The sequence below is a fragment of the Trichoderma evansii genome (genome assembly GCF_050947405.1).
Source record: "Trichoderma evansii strain SZMC 28006 chromosome Unknown GGI43scaffold_6, whole genome shotgun sequence".
NCBI classification, from domain to species: Eukaryota; Fungi; Ascomycota; class Sordariomycetes; order Hypocreales; family Hypocreaceae; genus Trichoderma; species Trichoderma evansii.
The window spans coordinates 70,247-83,239 of NW_028145200.1; the positions used below are offsets into that span (position 1 = coordinate 70,247).

Genomic DNA, 12,993 nt, shown 5'->3' on the forward strand with positions numbered 1-12,993 from the left:
CAAAACCACTAATCAGACGCAGCAGAATGTCACTTTACGCTCCTCCTCACTTCTCTCCTCTTCCTTTATTGACTCCCCCTCATTCGCATTCTGATCTATCAAATACTGGAGTCTCGTACAACGTCGGGCCGCCAGCTCCAGCGGCTACTTAGTCGCGGACCTTTCTCCGCAGTGGCCGAAAATAGATTATTCTCCACAGGCATCACATAAGCCGTTGAACCAAGTCGAGTCCGTTGGCCAACTTTCCAAGTTCCTCTGGCCAGTGCCTCGGTGTACCAAAGTATAGTAGGCTTACAGTGTAAAGATATAGTACAGTAGCAGTGCCTATGTATCACAAGACTTCACGCACAGATACACAATGCAAGACGGTCATTTGGTGAAGCTCGCCCGCAGCTCCCAAAAGTTGGGGAAGTGGCGAAAACAAAAATGACTAGGTGTTCGGAGTACGGCTGGCTACACTGCATCGTGTTAATCTCGGCGGTAATACTCCCACGGGCGATCAAAATATGCTGCTCTCCCCGAGGCGGTAAATTACCAATATATCGCGAAAAGAAGAAGGAGAAAAATAAGATGAGGTAGTCAAAAGAAAAAAAAAATAAACTTCCTGCATTTTCTAATGGTGAAATTGGCTATCTTCTCTCTAGATCCCGTGATGTATATCAGATGAGTCTTGTTTTCTTGAATCTGCCAGCACACAGTGGCCGTGGCTTGCAGAAGGCTTGCTATATCCAATGTACATAGCCACCTGCTCAGTCCAGCAGACCTTTTTTTTTTTATCGCACGTAAATTAAATCTCTCAGCAATAACAAGATTGCGCCCGACAACAGCCTGCTAAAGGATAATCCCGCTGTATAGATGCTTGTTTTTGTCTTCAGTGACGTCGTCATAAAAGCCAGCGTCACATTAGGAAGAAGAGGGGAAGGAGGAACAGGTATTTTTAGCTTCACGAGAAACGAACGCTATATGGATTTCTGGAAGCCGCTGTAGACTTTGCAGCTCAAGCTGTTGGGTGAGTACCTGTAGACATGTCTATCAATCAATATCGTCAATGTTTTGTTAACATGATATGGATCAAATATATGTACCAACATACAAAGACACTCATAGGGCAAGGCAAAAGCCGACTTGGTCCGTATATAAGTCGATAAATTGGATATCAAAAAACATGGCTATCTGTGCCTTTAACTCGTTCTCACTAAAGCCTTCTGGAATATATAGCCTTTCCAAGGCATATACCATTAACAAGTACACAAAAAGAATGTATACGTAAAAGAAAATTGCCGTGATACATCAAACATTCCAGCTTCAGCTAATATATCCAAAATCCACCTCTTGACTGCTCTTCTTTCATCTACTTTGTAGCAATGCGTAACGTAAATCGCTGCTATCAATCCAAAAATTCGCTCATCAGACTCATGCACATATATAAAGAAAGAACAAATACCATATTCATTGGAATCTTAGTTTGGACGAGGCGGCTGAGGCGGCGGCTTAGACGAGCCCTGCGAACTAAGCACCGAATCAAGCCGGTTCTCCAGCCCCTTACCCGTCTTATCAATCCACTTCAAAGCCGAAGAGCTGCTAAACAGCTTACCACTGCCCATACCCATACCCAGGCCCATACCCAGACCTCCTGATGATTTCCTAGGAGGACCACCAGGAGCCCCAGGCGGCGGATCAAACACTCTCTTCGGCGGCGGAGGGTAAGCTACGACATGCGGGGTGAAGCCCGTGAGCACTTGCGGCTGAGATTCCCAGCCAGTTGTCGTTGACGGGCGAGGCGGCAGAGGGGGCGCGGCATATGGATCTTGTAGGTTTGGAGAAGATGGGCCTTCGCTACTAGGAGTGGCGTATGTTGGCTGCGTTGGATATTGGTGCTGGTGAGCAGCTACTGCTGGCAAGTATGGCATATTATACATGGAAGGCGGCCCATAAGGAGGTTGTGTACCCGGCATTTGTACGTCAGGGAATGTATAGGGTGAAGGTGACTGCGGCGACGCTTGTTGATATGCGCCTGGTGATGGCGTTTGGTACTGCGACGGTCGTGGCGGTTGTGGAGGTGGGATATCGGCTGAAGATGCATAAGTACGTTGTGGGATATCATAACTTGACGTTGGTGGCGGAGGCGTATACTGCTGGGCAGGTGGATAATACATCGGAGCTGGATGGCCAGGAGATCCTGTCGGCGGGGGAGGAGATGAGGAAGGATACAAAGTTTGCGGCTGGCCTTGGCCGATGGGTTGGAATGGGTATGTAGTCATGTTTGGGCTGGGCATGGCCGAAGTGGGCGCAGAATGAGGCGACATATACGCCTGTTGTCCAAGTGCAGGGCTTGGATTTAGAGAGTAGCCCAGAGCAGGACTGGAAGCTGATGGACTTGGTGAATGGTGATATGAAGGAATAGCCGCCGTCTGAGGTACGGGGGGTGGGGAGGCATGATGCGGAATTGAAGCGGCGGCCGCTGAAGGCTCTGTTACTGCCACCGCTACCGTCGGGACAGGTCCCAGTACGGGGGGAGCTGGAGCTGGAGCAGTAGGAGGAGGTGGTGGAACAGCAGCAGGTGGAGGTGGAGGAGCAGCAGCAGGTGGTGGAGGAGGCGTAGGAGCAACAGGAGCAACAACAGGAGTTGGAGCAGAAGCTGGAGCTGGAGGTGGAGCTTGGGTGGGAGCAGGAGGAGGTTGAGAACCACCTGTTACAGGAGGTGAATGAAGCCGATGCGGTGCCGCTCCATCCAAAGGAGCACCCATCGAACCAGACGGCTCAACAACCTGATGCTGCTGTGCAAGATTCGGCGAAGCTGATCGAGATGGTGCTTTCAGAGGCGGTGCCATCTGAGGAGCAACAGGCCCAGTGACCAGAGAGTCGTGATCTTTCGAAGGCGGCGGAGGCGCCGATGCTGGCGTCGATGATGTTGACGCAGGCCTAGGAACTGGCATCACAGCAGGTCCTGCCACATCAACTCTACCATCTGCTTTCGATCCAGGCGGCGTGACATATCCAGGAGGACGATATGGCCGATACGGCAGTGCGCTCGAATCGCCGGGGGGCCCTTCAGATGATGCCCTCTGATGTTTCACCTTTAGCGGCGCAATCGTCGTATTGTTGCTCTCTTCTGGTGGAAGATATGGCTTGAAAGCCGGCGCGACTGTAAAGGCTGGGACCTGCTTTCTTGATAATCGTAGAGGCGCTATGTAGTCGGTCCCTGCCGGTGGTGGTGGTGGTGGTGATACTGTTGGTATAGGAGGGGGCGCATCATGAGGAGGAGCTTCATCTCCGCCGAGATGTAGCGGTTGTGGTCGTAGCGAAGCATCCTCCATATCCTCGCTCTTTGCCTTGGAATCTTCCTGCTTCTCAAGCTTGAGCTCCTCCACCTTAATTCCCAGCCCATCAGCACTCTGTCCAGCGACCGTCGTCCCCGCTGTAGTCCCCCGGCCACCCTTATCATCCTCATCCTTTTCTTCATCCGGCGTCATCGGCCCAAAATACGCCCAAGGGTTCGCCAACGGCTGCTCAGCAACCTTTGTCTTCCCAGCGCCCTTCTCTTCTTCAACTCGCGCCTCCGTCCGCACGTCCTGGTCCAGGTAGAACGGCCATGGATTCGCCTGCGGCAGCGGCTCCGTCTTTGGCGCCACCGAGTCGGCAGCCATCTCGAAAATCTCCCCCTCAAACTGCGGCGGCCCGCTGCCAGAGGCCGGGTATTGGTGGTGATGCGCCATGGTTGGTTACATGTAAAATCGCACACGGCAGTCTTCCCCCTTTATACAACTTCAACCCTTGCCGTTCACCGCGGTTGGATTTATATATATCGTATCGCTGCTACGCGTCTATTGCTGCGCCTTCGTCGTCGTATGTCGATCGTTGTGTCGGTCTAGGCTGTGGCCGCAAACCCTCGCAAAATAGCCAGAAAGCAGAAGCTGCTTCAGACCAGGGTGGCCGTTAAAATTCGTATTAATCCCCGTGTATTCCTCTCTTTCCCCTTATTTCAAAATCCTCCCACGGCGATATCCTCCCAAACAAATATTTTCTGTCGTCGTCGCAATAGCCTCGCGCTTATAGTTGGTTTGATGTGTATAAGTTAGAGAAGTTCAGCCAAGAAAAGGCACACAAGCCACACAGCCAGCCCCCCAAAAGCGGGCCGAGTCAGCCACGCCAAGTACGCAATCCAAGCACGGGAGCTGCACATGGCGTGTGAACAAAACACCTGGCCCTGCGACTGATATCCACATGCCGCGCCCGCCATCAAAAACGTTTGAACCCACCAGCAGGGGGCCGCCTTGAATCGTGCCAACACTAGAGATCTTTGCTTTTGTTACATGTAGAAAAAAAAAGAAAAGAAAACGGCAACCCTTGGGAGGCAATGCCTTGTCAGCTTTCAGGGAGCGGGAACCAAAAAATAAACTCCCATGAACCTGGTGGCCCTGGTGGATGCTGGTGGGTGGCCAAGCTTCATGTAAGGTGTGTAGCACATACAAAGCACCCTGCTAAGCTCGGCGCTGCATACGGGACGTGGGCTAGCTAGCACTTCGCTGTCAACCCGTCTCGTTAGAATCTTCGCCTCTTGGCCCTCGATAGACAGGACAAGGATGCCTCTCTCCACAGGTTCTCCGAGCCTTACAGGGCATGCAGGGCCGTGATCTGCGCCAGGGGGCGGGCATTTTCTCTAATGCTGTGCGAGGAGGCAGGGAGCTGCCATGTGCGCCGTCGAATCCACTTCCCGCCTGGACTGTTCATCGTCTGTCTGTTCTTATTGGCAAGGCGTAGACTACTGTCCTGCTCTCTGCTCCGTAAGACGCATGTACTCTGTAGGTACCGTGGGTTCGCTGCGTCTTCCAGAACCTCCCCCTTGCATTACCTCCGAGGTACAAAGATCGCAAACCCTTGCTAGAGAAAAGGTGACAGCTCGCTCTGATATCGAGTGCCATACCATACAAACGGCTTGATTGGGCCACATGCCGTCAGCATTAACGGACACTGCATTTTCAGGGCAAAGTTGATTCTTCTTGGCAGGAGATGACCTCTTAGAATCTTCGCTACTATCGCTAAACTCTTCTATAGTCATACATATGGAAGCCGCAGAAAGCAGATGGCAAACAACAGCAAAAAGGCTCAGTATGGGGAACAAGGAGAGAAGCTAACTTGTGGCGGAGAAAAAGAAAAGTGAATTATGTCGTCAGTTAAATTCATCCTTGGACATTAAAAAGCCCAAGCCACGCCGTATATTTCCAAGCAATCCAGCCCGCTTGCAAAGCCCATTAGTTCCATATCCTAGTACAGCATGTGAAAACCGCTTGACCAAGATGCACCCAATTCCATGAACCGTACAGCAAGCAAAAGACAAAAAGGAACCGTATTCATCATAGCCCTTCCAAAAGAAAACAAAAAGAAATCGGCACAAGGGGTGAACAGCCATTCAGTCCCAAAGATCAGAATAGTTACATACAAGACGCATCAAGCTTTTTTTAGGTGAGTGAAATGCATCAAGGGAGAGCTTCATCCCAAATTGCTTTTAATCGTCGCTGTTTTTCGCTCCACGTTTCATCCGATTAGCCCACCGCCGTTTCCCGGGCCTAGTCTCAAAGTGAGGTGCTACAGACTGGACGTCAACCATGGCACCTTCAATTGCTGCGCGCGTTTTGTTTCGATAGCAGTCGACTATTCATCTTGTCAGCATCTCAAAGTACACACTCTCTAGTTCATGAACATGCGGCACTGGAAAAACTACTTACGGGCTCGTTGGAGGAACACAGTCCGGCCAGAAAACACTCTGCTCTGTAGCCAAGCCATCCGGTAGCCAAGATCGTTCAGCCGCACCTCGTTCACGCGGCCTGATTTTCTCATCCTTGGAATAGTCGCCTCCCTCTCTTGGCCTTCTGCCATGGTAATCTTCACCACCTCACCCCTAGATTTTTCAGCGCCGCGGCGGGAAGCCTCGCGGCCCTCAGTCTCCTGAGTTCCGTCATCCGAAACGTCGTCCACGAAGAATTGCGAGCCTGTAGCACTAGGGGGTGGGCTTTGCATCTCACGAGGGAAAAAGCTTCTGGGGAATACACTAGCTCCCTTGCGGAAGCTGTCTGGAATCTCATTCGTGTCTACGCCATCCAAGGTGACACGCACACGAAGGCGTGAGGCCCGTACGTTGTCTTCAACTAAGATGAATTTGCGTCTCTTTGCTTCAGGGATATCGGGGAACAGGTCGTCATTGGCATCGTCGGCACGGCTATGACTCCTCGCTGGTATGGCACCGTTTGTCCGAGGAGCCATATGAGACATCGACCCGCCTTGAGGACCGACGGGATATGAACCCGGGCCCGCGTATCCCGCAAAGACGTGTGCTTGTCTCACATCGTCGTTGCCAGCAGGGGGCATCTGGGCTGTTGGCGCTTGATGATGGTGGTGGTTATCCTCGTAGGGATTATTTCCTTCGCCTCAACATACGCGTTAGCTTTTACTCTCCATAATTACTACTCGGCGAGCAAACGCGAATGACAGGGAGAATGAAATAACCAATACTATAGAAGGACGGGAAAACATAGAAACATCTAAAAGAGGATAAAGCAGAAAGGCAAGCCAATTTCTCTGCCATGCGTCATTGAAGAAAGAAATGCTCTCCTAATCAGCGTAGCAAAGTTTAGCTGCCAGCAAACCAGTGAGAGAAAGGGGCAAAACTTTTTATAGCCTCAAGGCGTATTTTGAACTCATCTAAGAGTCGCGCGAAAACCAGCAGCAAAAGCAGACAAACTTGAACAGCAGCGGCAGCCGATGCGACTTTTTATGATAATATACAGGATTTGTGCCAACCGAGGGACCGACTATCGACCTCTTGCCATTAAGGCATGCTGTATAAAATAGGTAATAATAATGCGCGGTAAGACAAGCGAAGCCGGCCCATTGCTATTTAACAAAAAAAGGACGTGAAATAACACAAATTTGTTACAGAACCCCAATTCCTAAAGTGTCATAGAGCCGAATAGGGAAAAAGGAAAAAAAGAAAAGCCAAGGAAAAACAAGGAAATAGTAAAAGACAAAGGCCACTCAGAGAAAAAACAAATAAAGAGTTTGCCTTGCCAAATATAAGTGTAAAGTGCTTTTTTGCATAGGTGTAAAAAATGAGTTGGTATCATTAAATCAACACAACGTTTTGACGGCGTAAAAACTGTCTCTAAGGAGGGTTGCAAAAGCAAAAAGGTGATGCAAGTGTACAGCAGATGCGATCATTTCAAAAAAAAAATTACATCTGGTGAAACATACCGACTTCTTCTCCACCCGGTGCGCCGCCGTCAGGGTGGCCCCCGGCGTGGTGATGGTGCATAGGTTGCCCCATGCCGCCTATCGTTGGCTTGCCCATGTTGGGCGCATGAGCTGTGGGCATGGGTGCGGGAGCGCCTGGATGTCCTCCTGGCCCACCAGGGCCAGACATATGGGCACCAGGATGCGGAGCGCCCTGAACTTGTTGTTGCTGCTTGCGACTGTTCATCTTGGCCATGCGGCGAACTCGTCGGCTTCTGAGTCTAGGATCCTGGTTGCTGTTGCGCCAGCTGTCCACTGCACGCTGGATCAAGCCTCGCTTGCCTCGCAGCGGCACGTTCAATTGTGCCAGAGCCCATCCGACTCTGTTGCACTCAGTCTCATAGATCAACCGGTTTCCGCGGTACTGGTCCTTGGGGCAGCATGCCCTTGGGTAGACACAGTTCTCCTGCTTGAACTCTGGGGAGAGCTCCTCGATGTTTACTGACTCGACATCACAGCGAATAGTGTACTCCATCTTGACCCGGTCCCGGGAATATTCGAATGCAATCCACTGAACGCCATTGCCATCTTGCCTCACGACGAGAGGTGTCGTTGCTGGGATAGGGCCCGGAGCGGCATTGGGGTTAACCGCAGGAGTCGGGTTGGCAGGACTCTGAAGCTGTGGCGGGCCCTGTTGATGGTGGGGCTGCGACATGGGAGAGGGCTGCTGTTTCTGCAGCTGCAGGGGAACTTGGGGCTCGATCTTGGGCCGCGGGCTACCTGTCATGCCGGCCTGCGCATGCTGTGCGTGCTGCGCCGCGTGCGGCGGCATCTGGTTCTGCTGTGCTGCATGCGACATCATCATATTGGGCTGCGAGGCCATTGATTGTTGATGATGATGGGCATGTTGCGCGTAGGGAGAGGGAGCCGCCTGATGGGGCATGGACTGGTATTGAGGCGGAGGCTGGTAGTACATGGACTGCTGCAAATGCTGAGACTGCGGCTGGCCATACAAATTTCTGTGCTGGTCATGCTGCGATGGCGACGCTACTGATGCGGGAGAGTTTGACTGTGGTGTATGATATGACATTGGAGGGTAGGGAGGTCTAGGCATTTGAGCGGCGGCCATCATGTCGGAGGTATCTGCAAAAGAGACTTGTTAGCATCCTGAACAAGGCGGAATTCGCGTGCGAGTGTGCGCTGCTGCGCGCAGAGAAACTTACCGGCGGACGTGTATCCGCTCGTGGCACCTGGTGTGCTGTACGGGCTCGGGTGGTTGTAGTAGTTCAAAGTCTCTGGCGTGCTGGTCGCCTGGTTGCCGGCCTGGTACGCCTGCGGGAGAGTGTGTTGCGACGAGTATGCGCCTTGGTGATGCTGCGGCGGCTGGTGTTGCGAATGAGGGTGGTGTTGCTGGTGAACAATGCTTGGGGGACGCGAATGCTGAAGCTGTTGCGAAGGCGGGTGACCCTGTTGCTGGTGGTGGGCTTGATGCTGCATATGGAGAACACGCATCAGTAAAACTTCAACGTCGAAAAACTCATTAAGCTGGTAAAGAAAAACATGTCGAGATAGGACGCGTTTGATGTTTTATCTGCCCCCTTGACAGACTGATGGTCTACCAAGTTGTGGTGGGGTGGGCCAATCCCCTGGCCACGACCGGGATGACACGGGTGAGGCGTGCTAGGCCTGAAAAGACAACGCCGGTAGAAGCAATCTTGGACTCGCGTACCGGAGGCAAAGAGGGCTTTGGGGTAGAGGCACAGTGGGCACAACGTGGGGACGTCGTACCGCCTAGCTCCAGATTATGAATTGGGAGAGCGAGGGATGAGCGGGAGACCGGGGGGATGGCTTGCGAACAACGGGAGACAGGAAAACGAGCAGGGCGGTTTCTTGCGCCGTCGGGGCGGCCATGCAACAGACACAAAGAGGGCAAGCCAGGGGGAGAAAAGATACCTGGCGGAATGGCAAGGAGGGGTGGACGAGGGAAGAAAATTATGTTTGGTCCAAGGACCAGGGAATTTGCGTAGGGATCTGAGGTGGTATGCAAAGTACGGGACTGATGCTTACCGCCGTACCGTACAGAACGGAGATGCAGAATCGGGATGGTCAAGAATGCTTCCTTGAAACGAGAGGCTTTGCTGAAGCCTCCTGGGAAAGAAGACGTAGAGAAAGTGGCAGTACAGAAAAAAGGACGCAGATATGCAACGCGCTCAACAAGAAAGGAGAATGAAGCTCTCTCCTTTGATTTTTCTTCTCTCTCGCCCCGAGAAATAGAAAAAAAAATTCCAGAGGGATTGCAAAAAGCAAAGGAGCTAGGTGACCCCAAGTCCCAAATACTTTTTTGAGTCGTACTAGCAGGGGAGGGGGTGTCTGGTCGGGAGAGGCAGCTTGCGAGCGACGGGGAGCAAGGATGGGCCAGAACCGGGGCTAGCCAGCGCATGGGAGACGCGACAGGGGCGCAGAGGCTTTCATTACACGTCCAATAATAGCGTTGGTAAGTCGAGCCAGGAGCGACATGACCAGGACCAGCTGCCCAATCAGGCACTGGAGAGCCGGGCCTAGCCAGCGGACAAGGATTGTGCCGGGATTGCCATCACCATCTTCTCGTTAGCCCACAGGCGGTGTGTGTGGGTGGGCGAGAGGTGGAAGAAAGGGAAATGGTTTGACCCAGCACTGTGGCGGACGGCACTAGCACGTTCTGCAGTGCACAGAGAGAGCGTGAACAGAAACGCCGGCATGAGGAGCAGCAACAGCATCATCATCATCATCGCCATCGTCATCCGCTGTCGCCCCGCGACCAAGTATACATACTTGTACAGAAGCTGGAGAGCTTAGATCAGTTGCTCGTGCTTCGTACACGTCCACTTGTCTGTGCTAGCCATGCTCGAGCGAACGGGAGGCCAGGGCAAACGCAGGTGCAGACATATTCAGAGCAGACCAGATGAACGTTCCCCGGTTTCGGCTACCGGCGCGGCGGACATCAAAGCCCACCATGGCCACCAGCCTGGCTGTGGTCATTCATCCTTCTGCTGATATGTTCTGATTTGCACGCTGCGCAGCCCATTCCACCGTTGCGTGCAGAGATGAGACGAGCGAGCTCTTGCGAGCAATATGCTATTCTTGTCTGGCAAACATGGCTGAGTGCTTTCCATCCATCAACTGTGGCATAGCGCCGCGCCGCGCCGCGCCACGCCTCCAAGTAGCTGAGCCAGTCTCGGGATAGGAGCAGACATTAGCAGCCTCCCACGAGCAGATTTGGTGGCGCGGCCCCCACTGAGAGCTCGACGATTGGGTCGTATTAGACCCGTAGAACACAGCTCTTGTGTTTCCCTCAGATGCTGTTTAATCTCCACCCGTCTGTACGGCACTCCGTAGACGTTGCGCTTGCATCCAGCGTATGAGTAGCCTTGCTCTAACGTGTACCCGAGTGTAGTAGTGTATTCACCAAGTACTCCGTATACTCGCACGAAGAATAAGCGCGGCTCAGCAAGAACCCAGTTGTCAAATGAGACGCTACTAGGTGCCAGGTGGCTGACCCCTTGCCCTTGACGCAACTTTGCTCAAAAATAAAGATTGTGGAGTGCTGTGTAATTCGATACAGCCATGCCATGCCATGCCAGACAGCTTCCAGCCAATGCTACTCGAAGCTCCAATCGCTTCAAGATGGCTGCTGTTGGCTCTGGTTATGCAACGCGTCAAAGTCTTTTGCTGCAGCTCTCTTTGCTTCTTGACCACTGGGTCACTTCTTCTCAGGGCCCTATTTCTCGCCTAACTGCTGCTCAAATATCGCCGACTGACACTAAGACCAGTGCCATTTGGGCCCACTCGGCCCTGTCGTAGGTGGCGCGCCCTGGCCGCTGGTGAAACAGGAGCTGCTCGCTATGCCCACACAGTGAGTCCCGGCCTGGTTAACCTTGCGACACAGCACGCTAGCGAGCTTCGCGGCCACAGATCACACCCTGGCTTGAATGTCGACAGAAACCTTTACGGGCTTGCTGACACCGCTTGGTGCTCTAGAAGGAATCTGTGGGAAAGTTCTTGTTCCGGTATATGGAGGTAGAATTATGTTTGAACATGTATAAAAAAGGGGCAATAGCGAAAAAGAGAAATGCAACTTACTAATTCGGTAGTATGGTCCTGGAAGTATGCTCGGGTTTGGCCGAGAGTCGCCATCATTGCAATCAGAATCAGAAGTTTTGACCTTGGAGATACTAAGCAGTGTCAATCAGTGAAGCTTAGTTGAAGTCTGGAAGTATGAAAGTTTGGAAGTGAAAGCTCGAAAGCGCTCAAACGTGTTCTCAAGTCCACATAGTCAAGTTTCCTCGCGCTCAGAGGTGACTCTTGACAACAGGACTTCCCAGAATAATATTCCTAGCTCAGCTCAAGGTGACATGTAGAGCCGGGATGGGAATGTGTAGAGAAGAATATAATCAAGCCCATCCAATGATAATACACTTGGGACAGTGGACTTGGAGGGAGATCATGGTCGAATTTAGAGTATACAATATGAAGTAGCACTTACTTTGAAGATTCTCAATAATCGCCAGCCAAAGCTAGTTGTGAGGCCCAAGTGGCAGAGCTTTCGTAAACTTTGCTGGGTATACTACTTGCCAGTCGCGTAGCTTAGAGGTAATACAGGCAGTGGATGCAAAGCCACAACCGTCACAGATGGCTTGTGGTATCTTGACCACCAGTATTGGAAATGTGGCGGCACAGTTGTGTCGTGGCAATTGGCTGGCAGAGGAAATGCTTCGACTACCTAAAAAGCAAGTCTCCTGCAGGAGTTTCGCTCAGGTGCTGGGTTCTGCGGTAGGTACTACACGAGTTGTTACATTAGTTCATGCAAGTCCAAGGATATACCGGCGTCCCATCAGCGAGGCTCGTGACATTCCATACAAACTAGAGCAAAGAAGAAAAAAGCAGGGCGGATATCACTACAGCTCAGGTGCTCGTACTAGGCTGCACTCTTGAAGATGAATGGGTCGGTCTCATGAAAAGTCTCAAGGTAAGTTCCAAATGGTTCAGTTTGGAGCCACGCCGAGTAAATAAGCAAATGAAGAGGATGTGAAAGAGAGAAGCAAAATTAGGATAAGCTCGGCTGCAGAGAGATTCAAAGGTGATCAGCCTATGCACACGACATGATTCGTAAAAGGTAGGGAGATAACGAATAATGCTAATTATGAGAAGGCACCAAGTACCGCTACATGTAGCTCTCCGTCGGTACGGAACGTAGGTACGAGTAGAAGAGGCATGGGTGCTGCTGCTCAAGCGCTGGCTGGCCCCTTTTACCCTGGTAGACGGGCGATTCCGAGGCACCGGCACTCAAGCTTCGGCTCAGACACCTGGACATGGCGAACAGGGATGCTTCTCATGCCACTACTAGCCGAATCGAAGAATTACAGCATCTACAGTATCAAGAATCAAGGGCTACGAGACGATGGTGTTTGCATGCAAGAAAGGGGGTTTAAAGTCGCATACAACTTGAGAATGAAGCTTATGAAGCCCCTCATGCTACCTATACAGGCGGCCACAGGTACGCAGAAATGATCATTGCGTCGAAGCAGGAAGGGGACAAGAAAAAAAAAATGAAAAGACCTTACCGACTTCATGTTCTCTGAAAGACCCCGGCGTGCACAGCGACAAGTACAGTAGTGCTCCATCCTACTAGGCCGGATTTTGCACTCATGGCTAATGTGACCAGGACTCTCTTTTGGCTAGTTGAGCGACGGTGGAACCGATCCAGGGAAAAGACCTGCCAGATGGTTA

The 12,993-nt window shown here is 51.9% G+C and overlaps 4 protein-coding genes across 4 annotated transcripts; 1 reads left to right on the plus strand and 3 right to left on the minus strand.

Moving 5' to 3' along the window:
* Window positions 1-740: 740 nt before the first annotated feature.
* On the minus strand, window positions 741-3,895 carry GGI43DRAFT_323984 (uncharacterized protein). Its single transcript, XM_083201889.1, has 2 exons — window positions 1,080-3,895; window positions 741-1,009 (listed from the first exon to the last, which is right to left on the minus strand). Exon 1 carries the CDS (start codon window positions 3,714-3,716, stop codon window positions 1,461-1,463), a length of 2,256 nt encoding a protein of 751 aa, XP_083061922.1. The 5' UTR covers window positions 3,717-3,895; the 3' UTR covers window positions 741-1,009; window positions 1,080-1,460.
* Window positions 3,896-5,506: 1,611 nt separating this feature from the next.
* GGI43DRAFT_382156 (uncharacterized protein) lies at window positions 5,507-8,724 on the minus strand (the record flags this gene model as incomplete). Its single annotated transcript, XM_083203215.1, has 4 exons — window positions 5,507-5,652; window positions 5,727-6,425; window positions 7,249-8,370; window positions 8,451-8,724. The coding sequence occupies 4 exons, from the start codon at window positions 8,722-8,724 to the stop codon at window positions 5,507-5,509; spliced, it is 2,241 nt and encodes a 746-aa protein (XP_083061923.1).
* Window positions 8,725-8,807: 83 nt separating this feature from the next.
* On the minus strand, window positions 8,808-10,249 carry GGI43DRAFT_323866 (uncharacterized protein). The gene has a single exon (XM_083201887.1). It carries the CDS (start codon window positions 9,665-9,667, stop codon window positions 8,843-8,845), a length of 825 nt encoding a protein of 274 aa, XP_083061924.1. The 5' UTR covers window positions 9,668-10,249; the 3' UTR covers window positions 8,808-8,842.
* Window positions 10,250-11,740: 1,491 nt separating this feature from the next.
* On the plus strand, window positions 11,741-12,338 carry GGI43DRAFT_323868 (uncharacterized protein). The gene has a single exon (XM_083201888.1). The coding sequence runs from the start codon at window positions 11,896-11,898 to the stop codon at window positions 12,196-12,198; it is 303 nt and encodes a 100-aa protein (XP_083061925.1). The 5' UTR covers window positions 11,741-11,895; the 3' UTR covers window positions 12,199-12,338.
* The last annotated feature ends 655 nt before the right edge of the window (window positions 12,339-12,993 follow it).

Coding starts and splice junctions, on each gene's coding strand:
- GGI43DRAFT_323868 (XM_083201888.1), top strand. CDS start 11,896: ATGGCTTGTGGTATCTTGACCACCAGTATTGGAAATGTGGCGGCACAG.
- GGI43DRAFT_323866 (XM_083201887.1), bottom strand. CDS start 9,667: ATGCGCTGGCTAGCCCCGGTTCTGGCCCATCCTTGCTCCCCGTCGCTC.
- GGI43DRAFT_323984 (XM_083201889.1), bottom strand. CDS start 3,716: ATGGCGCATCACCACCAATACCCGGCCTCTGGCAGCGGGCCGCCGCAG.